The sequence below is a fragment of the Diorhabda sublineata genome, chromosome 2 (assembly GCF_026230105.1).
Source record: "Diorhabda sublineata isolate icDioSubl1.1 chromosome 2, icDioSubl1.1, whole genome shotgun sequence".
Lineage (NCBI taxonomy): Eukaryota > Metazoa > Arthropoda > Insecta > Coleoptera > Chrysomelidae > Diorhabda > Diorhabda sublineata.
In genome coordinates this window covers 26,957,281-26,981,332 of record NC_079475.1, presented here as the reverse complement: position 1 = coordinate 26,981,332, position 24,052 = coordinate 26,957,281, and the positions used below count along the sequence as shown (strand labels likewise).

The window sequence follows — 24,052 nt, the reverse complement described above, 5'->3', positions numbered from 1 at the left end:
ATTACTGAAAATTGTAGTAAGTCTCTGGCAACTTATTAAAAAGTCGACAATCAATATTGAACTAGTTTCTCTTAATATATATGCCGCAAAACATTATTTTCCATAATAATTTTTTTTTCAAAACCCGCAAAATTGTTGCCAAAGTAGGAGCGGATAAACCTTTAGGTGAAAAAATTTACCATGAAGCTAACCAACTCCTGAACTTCACTTCACTGGGCCTCGCCATTGTCGCAGTAAGAAGATGAGGTCGTTTGTGTCGCAGCTTAAGAGGGTTGTCCGAAATATTTCATAACGAGCAAAGAAACAAGAAATTTTGTTTCCATATTAATTTTTATCATTCAACATAGTCTCATTTTAAGTCAATACACTTTTCCCTGTCAACCTACAACATTATTAGCCCTCCCAAATAAAAGTTGCTGTCTTTCTTCTTAAAATATGCGTTTGCGTATACGATAAAGTCCTTGTACGATAAACATCTCTGTCCTTCCAGTGGAACTTTGAGATTATAAAACAGGAAAAAGTTACTGGAGGACCGATCTAGTGTATACAGTGGGTAGTTAACCAATTCGAAGTGTGAGAGGCGTGCGCTGTCTTGATGGGAAATCACTTGTTGAATTTTTTCGATGATATAGCTGGTTGTTGCAGGTTTTGGCCATCCTGAACACTCGTCATCAGTCAAGCTAAAGTCAAGTATGAATTCAGTTGCCCAAAATTTTATAGTGGTAAATGATGGTGCAGCGTCTCTGTACAAATGCTCAACTTCTTCATTTTTGTGGGCGTATTGACTTTCAAAAATAAATATTTGATTAGAAATTAGTCGTACAAAATAACTAAAATTCAAGGGAGAATTTCTCCCTGGATATCAAACTATATTTCCTAGCTTATATTGATCAGTGCAAACATCTCCAGGGTGAGGTCACAAATTTTTCAGACAAACCTCGAATTTGCAGCGTTGAAGCAGAAACGATAAGTTGGAATTATTTTTTAGGAAATTCATTATGATTCATTATGATGTACTTCAAAGTTTTCACGGTAGTTGCTGAAGATGTTTCTGATAAAATTTACTAATCAAAATCAGGACGAGAATCTGGGTTAGCTCACCATTCTCTTTTATAAGAATAAAGCGATGAGTGGCCAATATTTGTGTTCATCATCATGTTGTAATTCTTAATGTATTGAATAATCATTCATACTATGTCTAGCTGTCATAATGCAACGAAACTGCTAAATGTCAGACTTGTTTTATCCACCATTCTATTTCTTGGAGTAGTTTATCAGTAGTTTATAGTTCCAAACTATATTTAAAAATGCAAAGTCCAAAGATTTATAGATTATATGAGAATCTTATAGATGGAGTTTTCGTAGGTAACAAATTATCATTTTCAATTATCAAACAGAACTTTACGAGGTCTAGCTTTTTGTTCACCATTGTGGACTGGAGCTTAGGTGTAACAATAACCAAGCCAAAAATATTAAGGCGTACCAAAAAATGCTAATTCTTGCTTGAGCAATGCCGATAGGAAACGATTTGCCTATTCTACTATAAGTCAGATTAATAATTACTTGCTGGATATGGGAAGGAATTAGCTTTTCAGCACTGGAAAAGTTCAGACGTTCATTCTAGTGCAATAGAGATGAAACTTAAGAAACCGATATACTGAATAATTTTGAATGTCAGAATATTGATGAAGTAAGAAGTATCGGTTCTATGCTGAATGGTTATGGAAGTATTGGCAAATTGGGAACTGAAAAATGTCAGAAAATAGAAGTGACATAATAAGAGAAAAAAAAAATAAATTATGGCTCGGATATACTATCAAGGAATCCGAAAAATAGTAAAATACATTTCGCTATACAAATAGACAAAAGGGATCGAAGTACATTCATACAAAAAGTAAAATAGTTAACACGATATTGTACCTAATCAAAGATATTTGTAGGAATTAGTGACAAATAGTGACAGAGGGTCACACTTAAATGGAGTGTGACTCATACCATTTAATCTGAATGTCGTAAAATTTTTTCTACTTTTCATATGGAGGTTTCAAGTTTGATAAGACCATCAAAAGTAAATGATGATGATGAGGGAATTGTAACAAATATAATTCATCCTCAAAGAATCTCAAGTGGATATTTACAATAGAATTTTTTCAGTTTCATATGAGTCCCGATCTTCCAAAGAAATATGATCGTATTAAAGCTAGTATATTAGAGGATTGCAGTGGATTTTATAATCAGTTGCTGTTTAAAAACTAGTTATTATCTTTGTAACAGTGTTTTACAGAAGCTGGTTTTCTTTAAATTTTAAATTCTATTTCGAGACATTTGAATATATTTTTCGAGATGGTTCGTCTTGATTCTAGGTCTCTTCTTTATTAAAATGAGTTTGAATTAAGGAGTAGAAATTGACGTTTCGACCTACTTCGTTCTTCATCGTGATATGACACAATTTGCGTTATAAATAGATCGCCTACATCATAAATGTCAGAATAGAAATAAAATTAACATAGAAATTTGTTTTAACTAGAAAAATTTGTTTTTCCTCAGTTTTCACATCTCGAAAATATTTAGCAGCTATCAACAAATTATTCATAGCTGCAATGAAATTCATAACATAGAGCTATTAATTTTAGCAAAAACAATTGAAAATTCACAATGTCACACCCCCTAAAATATGTGGCCCGCCAAAACTTGATATACCTCTTCGACCAATTGTTTCAAGTATTCAAACTCCTCTCACCTTTTTTTCTGATTATTTGAAAAATATTTTGAGCAAAAATGAGTTTTCGAAGGAAATACTAAACATCAGAATTGAAAATACACAGACATACCTTAAAACGAATTCATCAAATCTTTAGAACTAACTATAACAACATACATCAAATATGAAAATATAATATATGAACAAATTGACGGTTTTGCTATGGAAGTATCCTTATTAAGTGTCACAGCACAATTAGTAATAGAGGATATTGAGGAAACTGCCTCAAGCGAACTTAATATTAATATTCTTCTTTCGGTCATGTAGATGATTGCATTACTGCAGTTTCAAAAGATCAAATTGAAAACCTAGATAAAAAAATACATTTGTTACAGCGAACCTGCAACGTCTCTAGACCTTTGAAAAAATGTTTTTTCTTGATCTTTATTACCTCCTCGTTTGAAGAAAATTTACGACCTTTTAAATTTTTTTTCAATTGAGGAGAGAGATGATAGTCGGACGGAGCCAAATATGGTAAATAAGGGTGAATAATTTTTTTTCTTCAATTTTTCCCGTAGAGTATTCAGTAATGTCGAATAGTAGTCTATCCTTAACCAAAAAATCAATCATGATTACTCCATGGCAATCCCAAAAAACTGAAGCAAGAACTTTTCCAGTAGATTTCTGGACAAAAAACTTCTTAGGTCTTGGAGAACCAGAGCGTCGCCATTCCATTGATTGTTGCTTTGTTTCTGGATCGTAGAAATGTACCAAAGTCTCATCCATAGTAACAATTCGGTTTAAGAAGTCTACATCGTCTACATCTCATGTCCAAATTAATGTGAACTATATGATGAATGCATTTGTATCTGCTTACCTCTACTCCTTTTAAATACAGGTACTTTAGGGTGGCTAGATACTCCAATTTTTCGATTATCGCAATTTCGGTGGACATCTTTTTTCGTCTAATTTATTGCGTAACTCTGGTTTACTTTTTTGACGACAAACTTTACACCGACACTTCTAATAATTTATTGTTCGTGGAACTGGTCTAGGCTAACTAGATATCAACACATCCTCGTACTCAAAATTCAATATTTAAAGTGAACGTTGATAGAAATATTGATTAATTGAAATATTTCAATAAAATCGAATATTAGTAATAAAAAATAAAACTCGTTTTCGTTTTGAGCTTAATCTTATTTCCGTATTCCGGGCTCGATTTTCTTGGAGGTACTATTAACCTCATACGCACGATAGGACCAAAGTAATTCCACTGATTTGCATTTCTAACATGTAAAGCAACGTTTCCCTTTCCCAAATATTCAACTGTGTTTCTGCAACCGTTCCGAAAATTAAGAAAATGTAAATTTGTGAAAACTGATGGCGCTAATGAGAGTACGATTAAATTAATTATGCTAAGGAGAGTTGGAACAATAAGACCGTACATGGTTGGGGTAATTTATGGGAGATTTTGCTTTGTTCAAATGTTGGGTTTCTGTCACAAGAGGAAAGATTCATGATGTATCACGACTAAGATTAACATTTTCATGTTTTAACTACGCGATAGTTTACTTCTGTTGATATTTTATTTATTAAGCTGTACAAAAACCTGAAATTCCAACATTGTTCCAGCTTTTGTCTCTACGACTCACTGTAGACCAGAATTTCATCAAACTTCTAGCTTTAGTATTAAATTCTATACTTCATAAAAAAAATAATACGAAGTTCATTACATTAACAAGAACCTTGAAATTTCCGTACTGAAATGGTGAGATGGTCGGTTGTCTGAAAAGTTTTAACCTCGACACGAAATGTCAGCACTTGTAAAAAATATTCTTACATGCGATAATAGATTTTCACAAAAATTTTAACAATTTTGGACTCGCATTTTCTGTTCGACAATTGTATATGTCAATGGTTGTGAAGATTTTTTTGGAAATAAAAAAATTAAGTAGCGAGTTGCCATTAAATACTTGATTTTAAAATAGAGAATGTGTTCCAGCATTAGGGCTTATCAGCTGATTGTGAATCCTAGCCCAGAACGAGATTTTGATCACAGTTTCCGAACATCGCATTCAATTTTCGGTAGAAATTTCCAATTCAAAACATGATTAACAAGAAATTTTTTTTTACTTTTTTTGCGTTCATTCTTCTATTGCATTTGTATAAAATATTCCAGATGTTAAATAATTGCTATTGAGCATTCATTTGTGCTTTACCTATTCAAATAGATTTTGCACTAAAGTTCAATTCTAATTATCTATTTTTATGCGAAAATGCCGAAAAGTAAAGAACCCGCAAACCTCAGTAATCTATCGATTACGCTACTCATGAGAATCAATAGTAGACAACCATATACGAATAAATAATTTATATTGTTCAAAAATCTTCGAACAAAGGAAGCGACCATTCAGCTAATTGCATTTACTCGTTGGTCTACCAGAATAGAAAGGATCATATATGACTACGATCCGATTAACTCGATCAGTTTCCGAACAAAAATGAAAGTGATCTGGGTTAGTTGCCGAATATTCAGATCATGATCGGGTTAATGCCATCAATTTCTGAAAAGGCTGCCAAAAATTGCAGCAACGAACGATATAATCTGAAAAACTCACCAAGTGGTACTGAACAACCCTCGTATTAGTTTGCTGTCTTTGAACCTAAAGCACATTTTCGGATGTACATTTCTCAAGCCTTATTGCCGCGTATTAAGCAAAATAAGTCGGATTTTTTGCGTCTACACGTAACTATAGATAGAATCTACAATCCTGAAACGGAAAAATAGTCATAACAATGAATTGAAAAGGGAAACGCTGCTCCGAAATGTCAAACAACCAGAAAATTTCAGAAAGTTGAAATAATTACAAGAAAATATATTATAAGTATTATTACTTCATTCGGTGAAGAGAAAAAAGACAAAAAAGGGACTTTACTTGGAAAATGGTCCTTTTTTATCAGAACAACGCACACTTGTTGAACTAAGTTATAGTTTGGAAAAGAGACTGGAAAATAAAGATGATGGGAAAAAATAATTAAATAATTTGTTTTCTTACTTAGGAAACGTTTTAGACAACACTTGATTCGAATGTTAGTACAAGAAAAAAGAATTTGAAATTTATTCGATAATACCAAAAATTTGTCAAATTTCATATGAATTATCCTTTTTGACATTGTTATGATGAATTTCTAGTTTTTTTTTAACTTCTAACATTTTGTCTTTATGTTAACTTAATTCATTCAAATGTGTTTTTTCTGCAGAGAAAATTATAAAAAATTTGCTTAAAACAAAAAGAAATAAATAAAGAAAACTGGAATTTTTGCTGGAAAATGCGCATTGTTGCTATGAAGCGATCTGCTGTGACTGAATTTCGACGCGGAGCATCCCTGTTTCCTGCTCTACTTTGTACCGGTTAGAAAAATACAAAAATGTATAACACACCCTTTATTCCAATTACAAGTTCCTCTACAAAAACTCATTACGATCGAACTGAGATTGAAAACTAAGCAATGAATTATGAAAACCCGCAGCGCTACTCTCTTGTCCATTAAAAGCATCTACTAGTGAAAACAAGAACAACAATGTTTTCCATTTGAAATATTGAATTAATCAATTACCTACTACTAATTCACTAGTTGATCACTGTTTTTTGTAACTGATATAAAATAAGTTAAATAAACATAAAATTTTAAGCTAAAAAATTAACAGGATTTTGATGCCTGATTAGAAATACATATAATAATTGATTATTGAAATTTGTTATTCCGGATTCCAACAGATAATTACAAGATTTCAGTTTTTGAAATTTTGCAAAAATTTGTTAATTTTTGGATATTAATTTCAAATCTACCATCTAATTCTATCTATCAACTTTAGTTTCTAGTATATAGTTTCACTATATTTCATGTGAGAATAGAAGTGCATCCATGTGTTAAGCACACATCTTGTTCCAATTAGTCATGCCACCTACAGCAGTGGTTTTGATGTATATAGGGTGAACAATAACTGCAAAATATTCTAATAACATATTTTTCAAACTCTACACACTTAATGTATTTTGTTCGTAATCCATTAAATTAAAAATACAATACACCCAATAATTCAAGCTTTATTCATTTCACAATATTTAACAAAAACAGGAACATTTTTCTTACAAAAATCATTAACAGTAACAAAGTACAATAATTTTATGTACTTGATGTCCACCTTGTTTTTTTTAATTTATTACATTTTCCGAGAACGGATGTGCAATCACCAATTGCTGATTTGCTAAATTGTATGGATGTTATTCTATATTATATCTGAATTCATACATATAATCAGGTTTGTTTGTGTACATAATATTCTTTAGATATTCCCAGAAATCAAAGTCTAAAGAAATCGTGAGATATTCCTCTATAGTACTTTTCTTCCAATCCATTGATAATTTGATAACATCATTCAAGTGATTTATTTATATGTTGCTGCAGGGACTATTTCAACTATCAATTGCCTTCTACATAAAATGGTGCAATAACAGTGTTGATGATAATACCTGCCCTAACATATACCTACATCCATTTAGATTCTTAGAAAGACCATCTTATTCTCAAAATAAGGGTATGTATCTACCTTCAAAATCATGGTTTCACAAAATACATTTTACGTTCATAATCATGTTCAGATATTTCTTGTAGTCATATGTACAGGAGTTGAGACAGGTAAATACACCCTTGGGAAACTATAATAAGGAGAAATCTGTTCAATGTCTTAAGCAAGAGCAATCTGCGTATACTAACAGGAACGTTAGGTTTAACCGCAGAATATTAACATCGGATGAAGGTCACTTTCTTTCTATCGCTTGAAGTCACAATTCATAAACCAGTTTTTCTCCACGTCGAGTCGTAGAGAAAAATTCATAAATTTACCAATTTATTGTCCGTACTTGTCGTAGTGATAGCAATTCTCTTTTAATTCAAACTAATTATTTTATGAGTGTTTAAGTTTGCTACTGCAATAAAATGCTCTATGTTAATGAAGATTCATGTTATCTTTTGAGATTTGTGAATTATTTTTGTTCTTTTAACCATCTAAAGGTAAAGTTGTTACTAATATTTTTAGATGTTAACGTTGGAACAGGCCTTGCGATTTGTAAATAGTCATATCTCTGTTAATATGACTCTCGAACAATTTAATTATAAATTAAGAGTGTGCGAGTTACATCTTCCTGAAGGAAGTTTCATACAAAATAGTTTTATAAAGAATCTGCAATATAACGCTGCCCCGTCAATCAATTTGATGAAATGAATTAGTAAGTGCTCAATTTTTATATAAAAAATTTCTGACTGTAAATTTATGTCTTATTGTTTTGTTTCATTTAAAAAAAATATTTTTTGTGCGTTCACATGATTTATGTGTATTTAATTTTATATTATAGCTTAAATTTGCTAAATACCCCATAAAAATGTTTAGATCTTTATACTTTTTTTGAAACATGTAACAAGGTATGCTGGTAAGAATTAGGTGAATTGCATGCAGTTTATACATAGAAAAGGTTATAAAATAAAGACAATTTGGAATTCTCTGGGTTAGTCGGATGATTAGTATATTGTTTTATTGAGGTCATTATTCACGAAAACATTTGAATGCTCAAAAATGTCTTAAGTGAAAGTGTTTTGATAATTAGATAAGTAGATAAGTCGAAACGTCAATTTTTTCTGTATTCCAAAAATTATTGAAAAAAACTAATTTTAAAACAGAAGAGACCTGAAATCAAGAACATTTAGTCATATAAACATATCAAAAGGTCTAAGAAATAAGATCTCTAAGAAATTTATAAAATGCCATGGCTCTCACAAAATACAAACAAAAAAATATTTAGAAGAAACTAGAAGCGCTTAAAGATGATTTTGCATCGACAGCAGGTTGCATATATTCCTGAGTAGTTTTCTGAGTGGAGGTAAAATGTGCATGGCAAGTCTTCAGTCGTTCTCTTACAGCTTCCTTGTTGCCCCTAAACTTACATAGATTTTCAAGGTTTTGCCTTCAGAAACAGCTTGCTGCAAAATTTTTACAAATAATCAATAACTTAGTTGATTATACACATTTTTGCCATTTCAACAACATAAACGCATTTATGGGTAATCGTAATATTTTGAAGAAATATGATGTTTGTTGAATGACTTTAAAGTAATTACATCAATAGAGATAAAACAAAACGATGGAGCAGTGACGTGGAAAAATGTGTAAATAATATTATAAATTTTATAAATGGTTGGAAAATAACTATAAGTTTGTTCAATCTTTATGGTGAACCGTGAGATGCAAAAAATATTCATTTTTATTATATATTATATTATATATTAACTAAGATATTGAGCAGAACTGGATTAACAGAACTTCCGATATTCTGAAAAAATATAAAAATATGAAGATATAGATGCATCAATGAGAATTAGTAATATTTCTTAGTTTTTACATACGACTATAGAAATATTTCAAGTACGGACGGTAATGTTTTCGTTTATATCACTATCTATCCATTAAAAAAAATGTATTCTGTAGCACTCTTGTACTACCTGTATCATGTTAAATGATGAAAATACATTAATAAAAGGAACCGATTTGATTAGGGCATAAGGCATATTCTAATTCTAAAAGATCTGGAAGTCTGATTTTACCTCCAATAATATCGTACAATATGTCAAACAATTAGAAATATTCAGTGTTGAAAATTTTGATAAGTTTAGTTGTCACAGATATATCGTAGCAAAACTTAAAGAGTTATATATAAAAACGGGTCTTTTATGCATACTCGTGGGAAGTTTTCTCAAAAATATTTTCATAGACTTTATATTTGGCTGCGGATTTATTTCACACTTAAATTTGAAAACCGTAATTTGAACAGTTTTCCTTCAGGAAAATCTATTAACCCCTTCAAGCCCATGTTCCCACATGTGGCAACAAGCTCAAATTGATCCATATCCCAGATTGCCACTTGGAGTTGGAATAATATCGTAGTTGAATAATATACCCTGGAATAGGATACTTAAGTGGGGGGGATTAAATTTGATTGGCTGAATCAAGGTCAAACGCATGAATAGTCCGCATTCATATTTTTGGCGGTCTGCAGTGTAAAATGTTATTTGGAACGGTGCAGTGCTGCAATATTAGATAGTTTTTTGTGCGTTTTACGTGTTAGGATGTCCGACTTGAGTGATGATGAACCATTTGAGGATTCGGGATTCGAATATTTACCTAGTAGTCCTGATAGGGATAGCGAAAGCGACGACAGTTTAACGAGTATTTTAGAAGGCGAAGATCATGTAGCTACAATCTTGGGAAATTTTACTGTTGTAGCAGATCCGTTTTCGGTATGTTGATCTTTTCTAAGTATATTTTTTAATTTTATCTTTTATCTGATATTGTTTTAGGATAAAAGAGTTACAACAACAGTGCCTTTTTCTGGTGATTATGAAGGCAATCGAACTAGAGAACATGAAAGATCCTGTAAATTATTTGGACGAATGAACGTGCAGGAAGGTACCTCATGGAGATTGGTACCCAAAAAGTCTACGGTATCATTTGGAATGATGTCACAGTTCCGGAGATGTATATTTTTCTTTCGTTGAATTTATATATGGGTCTAGTACGATATCCGAGTATACGGGACTATTGGAACAAAACCTTTTTGTTTTCTGGTCCAAATATATTTGATTCACAAATAATGAGTAGAAACAGGTGTTTCGTTATTCTAAAGTTTTTAAGATTTAGCTATCCTCAAACTGTAGCAATAGACGAGTGTTTGGTATTATACAAAGGGCGACTAAATTTTAAACAATTTCTCAAATCAAAACGAGCACGCTTTATTTTTGCCATATATTTTGGAAAGGACATATATAATGTTGAGGATGTTCACGGATCAGAACATCTGTAACTGTCTGAAAGAATCGTGGTTTATTTGTTCAAGCAACTGTTAGATCAAGGTCGACAAATAATTGGTACATGTCTCTGAGACTAGCAGAGTTTTTGCTTGCAAAAAAAACTTACGTAACTGGTACCATACGGATCAATCGGGGAGTTCCTAAAGAACTAACCGAAATAAGTCTCAAAAAATTCCAAACTTGTTTTGTACGAAAAAAATGATGTTTTGATTATTAGATATAGAGACAAAAGAGTTGTTTTCCTGTTGTCTACCAAGCTCACAGCAGGATTTGCTGAAAAATCGGTACCAGGCATTAGTGTCTACTAATCTACTACTCCAAAAACCATCTGCCATTGAACATTATAATACCAATATGGGAGGGGTACATGCACTGGACTGTACATGGAACCGTATAACTGCGCCAGAAAAAATTACAGCTGGCTTAATAAGATTGGCTTACATAATGTATAGCGTATGATTTTGCCAAATGCCAAGGTGTTATATATACATGCTAACGGCAAGGATATGTGTGGCATTTGCCATAACGCACCAATTTATCTATGTTCAGAGGCACATTTTGATGAATACCATGGCTACAATCAAGTTTAATAGACTCCATGTTTGGTTTTGCACGCCACTGTGTTTTTGTTTGCAATTTTTTCCCTAGCGTTCAGAAAAATCTATTTAGTGTTCAAATTACTCACATGCTGGTACCCTTTATCTATCATTTATTTTTTATATACAAGATATGTCAAAAGAATTGTTTGATTTTCAATGTCAACATCATTCCATTCAGAAGAATATACCTAGGATCAAAAGAATATAATATCATATTTTATATTCACCTTCTACGCCACTGCGTGTTTTGTATGATTTATTTTTCTGTTCAGTAGGAAAAAATATGTGCTTTTTTATTTCGATTGCATATCATTTATAAAAATATACTATTTTTTTACATAGTCAGTTTTTTTTCACTAATTTAGGCTCCCATAGTAACGCTACTGGATAAAATCACTAAATTCACTTTTAAGATAACTAGAAATACTTTCCTAATATACCGCTATCATAATCAGTGGATTACAAAAAAAATTGAAAATTGTTTATGTATTTCACTGTTATGAGAACTCTTTGCTCATTTGGAACAACCTCTATAAATTTTATAAAGGTTTTATGTGTTCAATGATTTGAAAATAAGAATTCTTCTTCATTTGGTATTTGCAAAATTTTTATTGTGAATTTTTATAATCTCACACATTATTACTTACTTATTACAAACAGCCAAATTTTTTTCCCGTTGGTCTTTCAATGCACACAAATTATTTAATCACCTCTATAAAAGAAAATTTTTTGCTTCCAATATGCAACTACCTCGTATAAACACTGATAACTACGAACGTCGGCACGTTTTGTAAGCCTGAATCAATCATTCCGCCGAGAGTGAACCTTGTTAATATTCGATGGTTTTATAGAGAGTGCAACGTGCAGATTCTGTTTCGTAGAGGATGAACCTCTATTCACATTCTATCGAAGTGCGAGAGACTACAGAACTTACACTTTCAAAAAGTTGTGCATCTATTATTACCGATTTGAGTATAATTTTTCAAACTTTTTCAGATATATTCCAATTTATTTTCGTATCTGTTACTTTTTAAAGTTTTTAAAATAATTCTCCCAATTATTCTCAAGCTCAGAATAAGTTATGTAAGAAACTTGCTGATAGTGTGCTTGCTTAGATAAGTGTTTAATAATAAATGTAAGTGCATAGTTTAGTGAATAATGAATAGTTAAGTATATTAAGTGTTATTTTATAAATAAATTATGTAAGTAGATATATAAATTGACTCTGCGGCTTGAAAACTTTTTAAATCAATGAAAACATTACAGTTAGGTGCAGTGATAAATGACAATTTTTAATGATATTTCGAATAAACTATACAAATCGTGCTCTAAAATTGGTATTGTTCACGATCCTGGAAAAACTAAGTATCCCATTGAAACTTTTGAAAAAAACGCGTCATAATCACACAAACGAAAAAAATGATTCTTAAAATTATAGTTCTTCTAATTGTGTAATTTCTCCTACATAACAGTATCTCTATCTTTTTAGTTATTTTACATGATAATATTATCAATTCCAGCCTTTATTATTCTAATATAATCATAAAGATCATATGATTTGCAATTTCATGGAGTAAATCATAATTTATACTGCCACTGATGGAATGAAATATTGGGTTACAACGTCACAGAAATAGATAATTTAATGTGAGTAAGTAGACACGGAGACTGATTCCTCCTCTGAGCACCTAGCCTCTGTACAATAAAAAGTTGGTAGATATATCATTTTTCTTTTTTGACATAGTCTTTTTAATGTTAATACATTTCTACCATACCATGTTGCTCGAATGAAAGATTATTCAATTTCTGCAAACCACGAATTCATAACACGTAGGGCTCAATTATCCTAAAAAATCATTTCCTCGCAAGTATTCTGTCTTTTTGAAACAGCCGAACTGAGTACCTTGGGCTCATGCAACAGAACGCCGTTGCTCATCTTCCATATCATCTTCTTCTAGCACTTCACGTAATTTTGAAACAAAATTGGCATAATAAGTACCTGAATCTGAAGATTCATTTTGCAGGCAATCTATGAAAATTACCATTTCAGCATCACAAAATACCGATTACCGCATCTTGAGTTTTTTCGGCGGTGGGTACGCTTCACAACATTCTTATTTTACTACTCAAAAATTGTGAACATATGGAGACACGTCAATGAGTTCATGATTTTAGGATGAATGACAGGTTTTTCTACTCCCATTTTAGTCTCTTCTGAATTATGGTGATCGAAATAAGTGTTTGCAATAGACAGTATAATGAGTAGCCAAATTTATATGGTCTCGATTGTCTTGTGCAAGAAAAAAAATTGTTTTATGGTTGTTGTGGCGGCATCCACTTTAAGATTAGCTTTCCCATACCCCAGTAATCACCGAAAATTAAAGCCACCGCGCCTTGAGATACATCCAAGATTTTCATAATATCAACAACTTTCAATCTTCGATCGGTTTACGGCAAAGTTTTTTAATTGTTCTTGGTGTAGAGATCTCAACTGGTTTCTTGCATACCTATGAAATTCAGTAAACCACATTTAAACCCTTAAAATTGATTGCCTCCGGCATAAAGAACTGGTAGGATTGCTACTACAATTTAGTTATTGAAAAGACCATTTATCAAAGTATCCGTTTACCAGTTAAATCCAATTACTCCGAAATGAAATGAAAATATGAGGGTTATCTTAGAGAAATAAATCCGTTTAAGCAATATCGCTTTCTGTAAAAAAAGAAAAAGTCTACAACGAAAACAAAAGTTCGGAAACTCGTTTCGCTATCCAACAAAGTGTCATTTATTTAACAAATGCCTCATAGAAAATATCAGAACTTATGTTATCCAATTTTATATGTATTTTTTCCACTGTTTGGGCGGAATAACTTTCAGAAATAGGATTTTTCAGCATTTACAAATATTGAAAGTGAACTAGAAATGTTTTTGTATGCATGAATATTCATATTATGAAAGATCGAACTTGGAACAAATAAAACTTACAAAATAATAATTTCAGCATAATTAGATTTAATATCCTGATGACACCGTGATAAATATATACTGTTATTTAGGAAGAAATTGTTTCTCTATAATGTACGATTACAATAGTTACAATCTACCCATAGAATGTTTTCATTGGAAAAATACTACACCAAAATACGAGGTGTGATCGGAAAATATTGTGAAAGAGTTCATAAAAAATGACAAGGTTTGTCTCTGTCAAAAACTCGCAAACTAAAAGACACTGCCTACTATTCTAGTTACTTATCGTTCCGCAGATATTCAAACGTCCCGCCTATTTGATAAAGAGACAAGTTTGTCAAAATTCTAAACACATTTTTTTTATGTTTAAGTGACTCTCCAAATTTATTACATTATAAGCGTAGATGTGAATGCTTTATTACAATTTAGACTATAAAAATACGATAAAATGGCTGCAGTAGCAAGCCAGGATGTATTCAACTTTGTGATTGCCTAAATGAACATATGGGTTTACTGTTGTAAAAACACATTTACGATATTTTCTGATTTTACATGTATTTAACATTTGATATCTACAGTTTTAGGCACTTAAGTTCACCTATACTTAAAACAATTCTCCTGATTTAAGTTACTAACGACGGAAATATTTTCCAACTAAGGTAGTGCATGCTGAAGTTACATCCTTTCAATTTTTCTGATTCATCTTACGTGCATGTTGTTTTTATTTATGTACAGTTTTTGTTCACAACTAGTTCATAGAAAGTCACAAGCAATACAAACAGAATAAACTTCATCAATAGGATGTGAAAACAAATGAGAGAAATAGCTCAATAAAAACAGAAACTACTCGTAAATTAAAGAATCAACTACTTGAAAGAAAAAAATTTTAGAAAAAGAATTTTGTTCATAAATAGGCTGATTGTATTTTTCCCTTTTTTGCATAAAGCCGATTCACAACCACGGAGGAAACGTAATTAAAATACAAAGACATTGACAATGAAAAGAATAAATAGTATTGGCACGTCAACCAGTGGTATGGTTGATACTACGATTAGAACAATTTGTGATTTGAACTATTGCAATATGAATGGTATTAAGTTTATTCATGTTTTTTCTATCATTTATGCAAGGATCATTTTTTGATTGCTACCATTTCTTAAAGTTCTCTTTTTTTTTGCATCGTTTTCTGTATTAATGATATCTGTATTTGTATAATCGAACTGATGTTTCTCTCTTTCTCATGTTTTGTTAGAGCTGTAGCATTTTTATCATATCTGTGACGTTTTACTTTATATTTGAATTATTGGCTTGTTTAGCCATTATATGTATCTTCAATGTTACTACAAGGAATTTTAAACATATCACTCTCATTTGATTTCAGTAATATAACGATATACTATTTTGATAAAGACCGAAATAGGTCGAAACGTCAAGATTTTGTTTGTTTTTTAACGAAGTTTCAATTAGGGGAAATTTAAAATCAAGATAATTTACCACCAAAACCATATAAAAGAAGGTCTAAGTCGTGAGAAATTGATGATATATTGCTGAAAATGCACGCACGCAATTGTTCAATTAAACCATTGGGTCACTGAGCGATAGATCAGTTTTGCTTGGAATACATACTAAGAAATGAATATTGTTTTTAGGTAGAATACTATTTCTTCTACAGACTCTACCTCGGTTGTCACCTATACTGACTCAAGTCATTCCAAATTCCAATTTCTATAATTTGTGACCCATATGAGTCTGTAGTAGTTTGGTAGAAACCAAACCACAAAATATTGTTTTACAAAATGTCACTTTATACGACCCAAATCCAAGATTGATGTGGATGATTATATGAAAATAAATAGTTCCAGTTTTTTTCTTATTTAAAAAACATATTTGACATATACTTTTCCATGTTCATCCTTCCGTTTACCAATTGAAAAAAATAAATAGTAACTACCTTGACAAGCATGTTTTACGTAAAATTTGAAATTTTGATAGGTGTGCGAATTGAAATGATAAAGGGCTCTTAAGCGATTAGATGTACTATTGGGAATTATGAATTAAATTCGGCAATATGAAAAATTCCTAAAGTATGGAGAATACCAATAATAATACTCAAACACAACAAAGGAGACCGGAACACTACCTGAATTATAGAGAATTAATTCTACTAAATTCATTTGTGAAATATATAAAAAAATTGTAGATAACAGAATCAAAACATATTTAGAAAACGAAATGTTAGAGGCACATAGTGGGGATCAGGAAAAGAAACTGAAAACTAAGGAGGAGGAAAACAAAAACAAAACTTTATATTTGTGGATCTTGAGCCTCTGATAAGATTAATAGAAAGAAAATTGGGAAATGTTTGAAATGGGAAGAAGAGAAACTTAAAATTACCTAAAGCAGACGAACCCGAAACTTTTATAATAATATGATGGGGAAGAGGATTAATCTCACCACTTTGCCACATACATATAGACAACATTATTAAGAAAAATGAATAAATAATGGAGAAAAAATATTTCAGAAATTTAGAAAGAGTCGAAACGGATGTAAGGGCTCTCAGAACAAAAAGAACAGTAACATGGGCATTGAATGTAAAAGAGAATAGAAATATCTATTAGTTATGAAGAAGAAAGAAAACAATAATAAGTAATTACACTGTTTGACCTATTTGACACGCGTTTTTGACTTGTTTGACACGCGTTTCGATAACTAAATTATGTTCTTCAGAGGCTGAAAGTAAACTTCTTAACTTGATCAACTTATACTACAATATCTTGACTTTTTTCAACAATAAACATCTTCTAGCAATAAAAATTCAGCGCAGGAAAAAGACCTCTGCGGGAAATATTACTGCCGTCCCCAACTATTAAACTATAGTGTGAATTGTAAGGAAAAAGCCCAATGTCCCTCTTCAATATATATTTACATTTAATAATCTGAATGCTTCCAAACGCATGCAACAGCTTATTATTGGATTCATTTTTGACAATTTTGATTATTTTTATTTATTCCATGATTATGTCATAATATAATATAGTTCACTAGTAAGGAAATGAATGTGAAATTTTCTGCAGTCAGTAGTTTTTTCCGGGATTATCATTATTATGCGAAAAACTTATGGACTACTCAGCTTAGAGCCGGTTGCTGACATAATAACTGGAACTGTTTCCACATTTTCGCTGAGCCACTTCTGTTTAATCTCAATTGCAAGATCCGCATATTTGGCCAATTTTTCATGGTGTTTATTGATAACGTTTGGTATAGCTACATCGACAAGAAGGACTGAATTGCCTTTTCTGTCAACCACCATGATGTAAAGTCTCTTATCTGTCTATCGGTGATAACGGACCTTCCGTTGTAGAGTCTAAAATTGTCATTTTCCAGCACCTTCTGCGGTTGGTACTTGTAACACGGTGTATACGTATTGAGAAGACCGAACTTGTTGGCCAGTTTCTTGTAGATGATGTTGCACACTTGATTATGTTGGTGTAGATAGTCGGTATCAGCTTACACACTACAAGCAGATGTTATAAGTTGAATAGTCTCTGATGATTGTTGGTACTTTCTACATTTGTCAGATTGAGTGTTCGGATCCTTAACAATATTTTTCTTGTTGTTATTCGTGTAAATAACTTGATCCTGGATAGCCATCATGAAGCCTTCGGTTTCTAGAAAGAGATTGCCGCTAGTATGCCATCTGTTTAAAGCTTCTTTGTCAACATGCGGTTGGTTGAGGTTGTGATGATGTCTAGCGTGTAGTGACCACTGTTCCAGCTTCTCGTTGTCCAATACTATATTTAAGTCAGATTCTGGCGATGCGAGGTTGATGGGTGAATAATCATTATTATTATTTATTATTATTATTATTATTATTATTTTTATCAGTTCAAACCAATGAAACTATTAAATCATGTGGTGTCGGTTTGTTGATGATGTTGTTTTTGTAAATTTTAATTTTCCAATTATCTGGTAACTAGTATAACTAGTATGTTTTTGATCATTAGAGCTCTTCTCTTAAATAAACGAAGGTCAATTATCGCTAAAACATTCGTACTGCATATAGTGAGGGTTCAGTAGCAAACCAGGGCGTGATATTTTAATAGCGTGTTTCTTAATAGTCCTTGTAAATATAACGCATCGACCTACATTTGGCAACGAAAATTTCATGATACCAACTCACGTTGAGTTTTATGTTTCAATCAATAATAATTTATATAGGCGAAACTGATAAAAACCTCATTTCGCATTCCAGTTGAGTGCTACTTATTAAATTTCATAAGATAAATGCATCAAAATAAAGTTTTAATGGGATACTCACAAAAACAAGAGCAGTTCCTATTGTGAATGCTAATGAAAAACTTTTCTAAAGTCTTCTCAAATAACCGATTAGTTGAGATATACCACCGCTATAGAAATATTTGATTAATATCCATCCAAAAATGTAAACTATCCGTTGAATATACAGAACGCTCATAAACAGCCGTAACATTCTAATATTTTGAAGCTGAAAGTATATGGTGTAATCTTATTGTATTGTGAGTAAGAGGACTACTTCCTACATGTCCTGTTGATTGTAACAACCCATTTGCCTATTGTACTTGCAATGAGATATTCAAAATCGATAAGTGACCTCAATCATACTCTCTCAAACTGTGTAGATTCTTGAGAATCAAGAATCTCAAATACATTGAAAAAATTAAATCAAAAAAGATTTTTCTCGTCTCAAAATATCTGCCACGTTTCAGTATTAAACGAAATAATGAGATTTATATATGAAATAAGTAGATTTATTTACTCAGTTTAAACCAATGATGTTATTTATCCCTTCTTGTCGTCTAGTGTTTTTGTGTGGACTGGCTCATGGAGGAAAGGCTTTTGAAACTTATATCCTCGTCTACATAAGTAGCAATAATGTAATTCATTTTTATGGGGCATCTTTTAGGATAGGAACTCCTGTTATTATCTTAAAAGAAAAAAAATTGAAAATAGTAAACAACGATTTTGGGCCAATATTCATAGAATTTCTTATTAATCACGTTTCTGCTCAATTATTACATACAAGGTGTATCAAATTGATTAGCGTGATTCTATGATTCTAACGCTTTCTAACACTTATTTTTGTAATAAAAATGACTCGAATAATCTAATACAAATGTATGGATAATATGAGCATCATTCACAGGGGCCATGTCATGACGTTATGCAAGTTTGTCTCGAATGTTGAAAATCGTTTCTCAATTACTTGTTGATTTAATCGTGTTTTTTATGTAAAACGGTCAGCTGGTATTTGTAGCCTTCGTGAAATTCTAGAGGTGGACACCATACGGTGTGAAATCGGGTGACTAAGGAAGCAGTTCCTTCAATAGGTTGCAATTTACCTGCGTGTATATTGTCGTTCAGCAAATCAGATACGTCTTGATTTCATTGAGGCACCGCAGAAAGATGATGCTCTGGTTAGGACTGGTGCAACTTTTTCCAAAGAGCAATAGCTGTAGAGTATCAAAAAAAGAAGTTGTAGTTGATTCAAAAAAAAAATAAAGATATATAATTTTAGCCAAGATACGGCACAAAAAATATTCAATTTAGGGGTGTCCCTTTGCACTTGTCCCAGAGTGTGAGGATTTTTTGAGCCTCATATTCGCACATTATGAATACTCACATGCCCACTAAGGTGAAAGGCCATTTCATAAAGCAACATTAGGGAAGTTGACATATAATCTATTGGACTCTGAAACCTGTTACGGTTAACACTCTCTTCACTAAGCTCATTTGCTACTTGATACTCTATGCTTTATGAAGGCAGAACTGATAATACCATCCGTGAAAGTTATATTTAACTGAGAATTATAACCATACTAATACGGAACTCACGTTTGAAAGTAACTATAGATTGTGTTTTTGCTCTATAGCTTATTCATGATCTATAACTTCAAGTTAAAATGATGGAACATTATTTCGAAGCATTATTAGATTCTCAGCTTCTATTACATAAGAATGGTGGAAACTTTATCTGCTCACACAATATAACTTTATTGTTCTTCTTCTCCCAAACCACACTCTAAAATGAAAGATTATTTTATAACTATATATATATATATATATATATATATATATATATATATATATATATATATATATATATATATATATATATATATATATATACTATATAATTATATTATATAACATAATCAAATATCGGATACTATAGATACTATTAGAGCTAGTTGGAGTTGAGTATGCAAAGTATGAGAACCGCATTTTGTATATGCAGCTTTGATATTAGTTGAGCTTGTTGATTATGATTCAAGATATGGCCGATGTATACATTGGTACCTTTATTTTTTATCTCCTACCCCATTAGTTACTAAGTGAATGGATATCCCATATATTATAATACCATTTTGATGATTGTTTCAGGGATGATGTTCCATCTTTTCCTAAAATTCAAACTTTTAACTAGTCAATAAAATCAAAAATTTTTTATTGAAAACCAGAGATGCAGATTTCATATCGGCTGAATAAGAACCGTCGAATCATAAACCGTAGCAATCTAGTCATCATAGATTGCTCCAAGAAAAAAAATTCTAGAATGAAAAAAGATCTATCACTTCTAAAGATTATCTCGTGAGAACATTGACATTCCACTGTATTCAATATGTAATAAAATATCCTTGCTTCTAAATGGTTCGATCTTAGTTCCGGTTTAGAAAATGGAGAAACTTAAAATTTAAAACAATATTTGGTTTGTTAAATCATCTATAAACAAATAACTCGTAATATCCTGTTGTGTATTTGCACCACACTCATAACAGTTTTCAAGAGTGTAAAAGTAAGTTATGATTATTTTGGAGATTTCCTGTAAAATTATGTTTGTGTCAAATTCACATTCCTTAACCAACAAAAATACATCGACGAGAAAGAGTGGGAAAAGGGAAAGAGACCTGGACAGCTGTTTGAGCATGGATAGGTACGTCTCAGGTTGTCATACTCAAAATATTTAATGCGGAAGTTACGTTGGGTGAATAGTTAATAATATAATGCATACAAAATATTGTTTACTTATCCGCAATTTCTTCAGCCATAGGGAAAAATTTATTAATTCTTCTTCATTCAATTATATTATTTGCTTTCTACAATTCAGTACTGAGTTTTCCAGGTTCATCACTATTCAATTTCTTTCTGCACCTCTATTTATTCCTTTCATTCCACATTAAGTGTGCTAATTTTCTCTATTCTTAATATTAACCAAACTATATCAGCTGTTATTATAATTGAAGATTTTGTAGCACATGTGCATGATAATGAAAGTGAATTTAACGCCGTAATAACAGAAAACATATTGCTAAAAATTTTGGAGATCATTTATAAGACAGGAATAAAATAAAGATGTCTTTAAACTGCAAAAGAAGAAATTATCAGGAAACTAACTAATTGAGAAAAGTTATGCAGAAGTGACAAGGTTATTAGAATAATATGTGAACTAAGGAAGTAAACAAAAATGATAAAACGAATATGCGTTTAAAATAATTTATCTAAACGAAAAGTGACACTGGAAAATGTGTTAGAGCAGTTCAAAACTCAAGTTCATTAAAACATCTTTGATAATAGGAATGATAGGTATTGAAAATAAATTGCAATAATAACCTGAAGAACATGAAGAAGATATAAATATATTATTTTCTTCATAATTCGAAGTACATGGAAGTTTAATAGAAGAAACAACGACATAATTTTCATAGGTCATGAATAATGAGTTTATGATCTTATGAATACAACAACCTAAAAAATATGTGCAGGATATTGTCATATTACTTAGAAATATAAAAATGACTTAGTATGTATTAACTGTCACAGATTTTTTAATGTAAAAGTCAAAAAATTTAATGTAATCTCTAATAATGAAAATATAGCTTAACAGAGGATCACTTACCTACAGACGATTCACAGGTAAAGTGTAACATATACTCGAGGAAAAAGTGAAAAAATATATAGATTCGATTAAATACTCGATAGCACCTTTCTTACTATAATATGATAAAACAAGTGAACTGAGAATTACAAACAGCCAACAAACTCTTTCACCAAAGAAAGGATAAACAGTATTCTCAACATTTGAGAGCTCCTGTTTATATATGGATTTGAAACGTTTCAGAACATTCTTTCTTGTTACATTACTCATAGTTTCAAATACATTAAGCTCGGATCGGAGTCGTTATATTTTCCGTTACATTAAGTATTAAGTTATGACCGACATCGTCAGATGTTATGCGTTTGTATACCCGTCATACCAATACTTAGATGATTGTTTTTATTAGAAAATATTCTTAATATCATCGTTAGATATCATTTATTTTGAAATAAAAATATTCAGAAATCAGTACGTCGTAAATTTTTCCAGCAGCAGTTGAAATTTCGCCGTCCTTTCTAATGATGTTATCATAATATGTAGCCTGTGTTGTATTTTCAACTTAATGTGTCATCTTCCCCTATATAACGTAGTCATTATCGTTTACAACGGCACTTTGAAGGCGTCACATTGAGGTACATGTTAAAATGTTGGTAGATTGCTCGTCGTCTTTCAGATAAGAAATTGTTTTACACAACCTGCGTCATTTTGTAAGCGTAAAATAAGTCGATTTATTCCATTTTGTCTTCAAAATGAAACACTTTTATTCAGACAGTTTAATTGAAAAAGTACAATATATAGTGTGTTTTTAAAGTAAAGTAACTTGCAAGCATTTCGATTTCTTTATGCTTAAAGAACAATATTGAATAGAAGTTATTAATTTATATAAAATAAAATGATGCATCTATGCTCCAAAATAATAATTTATACTTTCAATGTTCCGAATTATAAGTACAGTTGACAAAACCGCATAATTACATTCAATAATTCCAAATGTTGATGTTAGAAGAGTAATCGGTTTTTCAGTCATAAATTCTGTATAAATGGGATGGGTTATTTCTGATTGACATTAGTGAAAGATGAGACACAGTGATCATAAAACAAAATTTGATGGTGTAGATCAATTAGTTGATGATACTAATTCAAATCGAAACCAAATTATTGAAACATTTAGAGAAATTGTTCTAAAGATTATGAAATCGATTTCAGTACCGAATGATTTAACAGTGTTTCAGTAACAGCGATTGAAAGAATAAAACGAACAGTTAGTAGAAGCTTTTCGAACATCAAGAAGTTTAGTGTTGATACATTCGTTTTTTTTATGGAGAGCTGCACCTAGTCACAAACAAAAGCTCTGCTGGAGTCTACAGCATAACACAAGTCTGGCTGTAATTGTGAACTGCATATTTCTATTACGTCAAATATAGAAGTATCCTAAAAAACGTATTTATATTTCTTCTTTAGATTACTTGGTGAGCCATCAGGTCTGTGCTTTACTGTCAGCCTAGAGATCCTCATTTTGAAATTTAGTGAGCCAATTTTTTTAATTTCATAATTATCAAACAATCAGTCGTTCTTAAGTTTTTTAATTTGTTCACTGCTCGTATATACCCAACGACCACGCCTCGTCTCATAGATTTCTGATCTGCTTTGATCATAAGAATATGTTTGTAGTAGTAAATAGTAAATTCGAGCGAGTTTTTAGGCCGATTTGAGCTAAATCTTTGATAACAATAACATTAGAACAACAGACCATTGAGTTGTTGGTAAGAATCCACTATTTGAGTTTAGGAACAGAAAAACTTGAATTGTTAGTTATTAAAAGTTATTAAAACTGAAGGTTTCTGTAAGTTGAGTTTTAAGTTTGAAATTTCCACCGAAAACGAAACAAGACTTTCGAAAACTAATCTCGTTCTTCTCCGAAGAAAATTTAGTGTAATCAGAAAG

General features: G+C 31.3%; 2 protein-coding genes across 2 annotated transcripts in view; one reads left to right on the top strand and one right to left on the bottom strand.

Moving 5' to 3' along the window:
* Window positions 1–24,052, bottom strand: part of LOC130440678 (uncharacterized) — a 696,836-nt gene that overhangs the window by 204,128 nt on the left and 468,656 nt on the right. The gene's annotated exons all lie outside the window — the stretch shown is intronic.
* LOC130440680 (uncharacterized) lies at window positions 9,821–11,568 on the top strand. Its single transcript, XM_056773945.1, has 2 exons — window positions 9,821–10,057; window positions 10,118–11,568. Exons 1-2 carry the CDS (start codon window positions 9,887–9,889, stop codon window positions 10,313–10,315), a joined length of 369 nt encoding a protein of 122 aa, XP_056629923.1. The 5' UTR covers window positions 9,821–9,886; the 3' UTR covers window positions 10,316–11,568.

Coding starts and splice junctions, on each gene's coding strand:
- LOC130440680 (XM_056773945.1), top strand. CDS start 9,887: ATGTCCGACTTGAGTGATGATGAACCATTTGAGGATTCGGGATTCGAA. Junction 10,058..10,117: donor TTGTAGCAGATCCGTTTTCG/GTATGTTGATCT, acceptor ATATTGTTTTAG/GATAAAAGAGTTACAACAAC.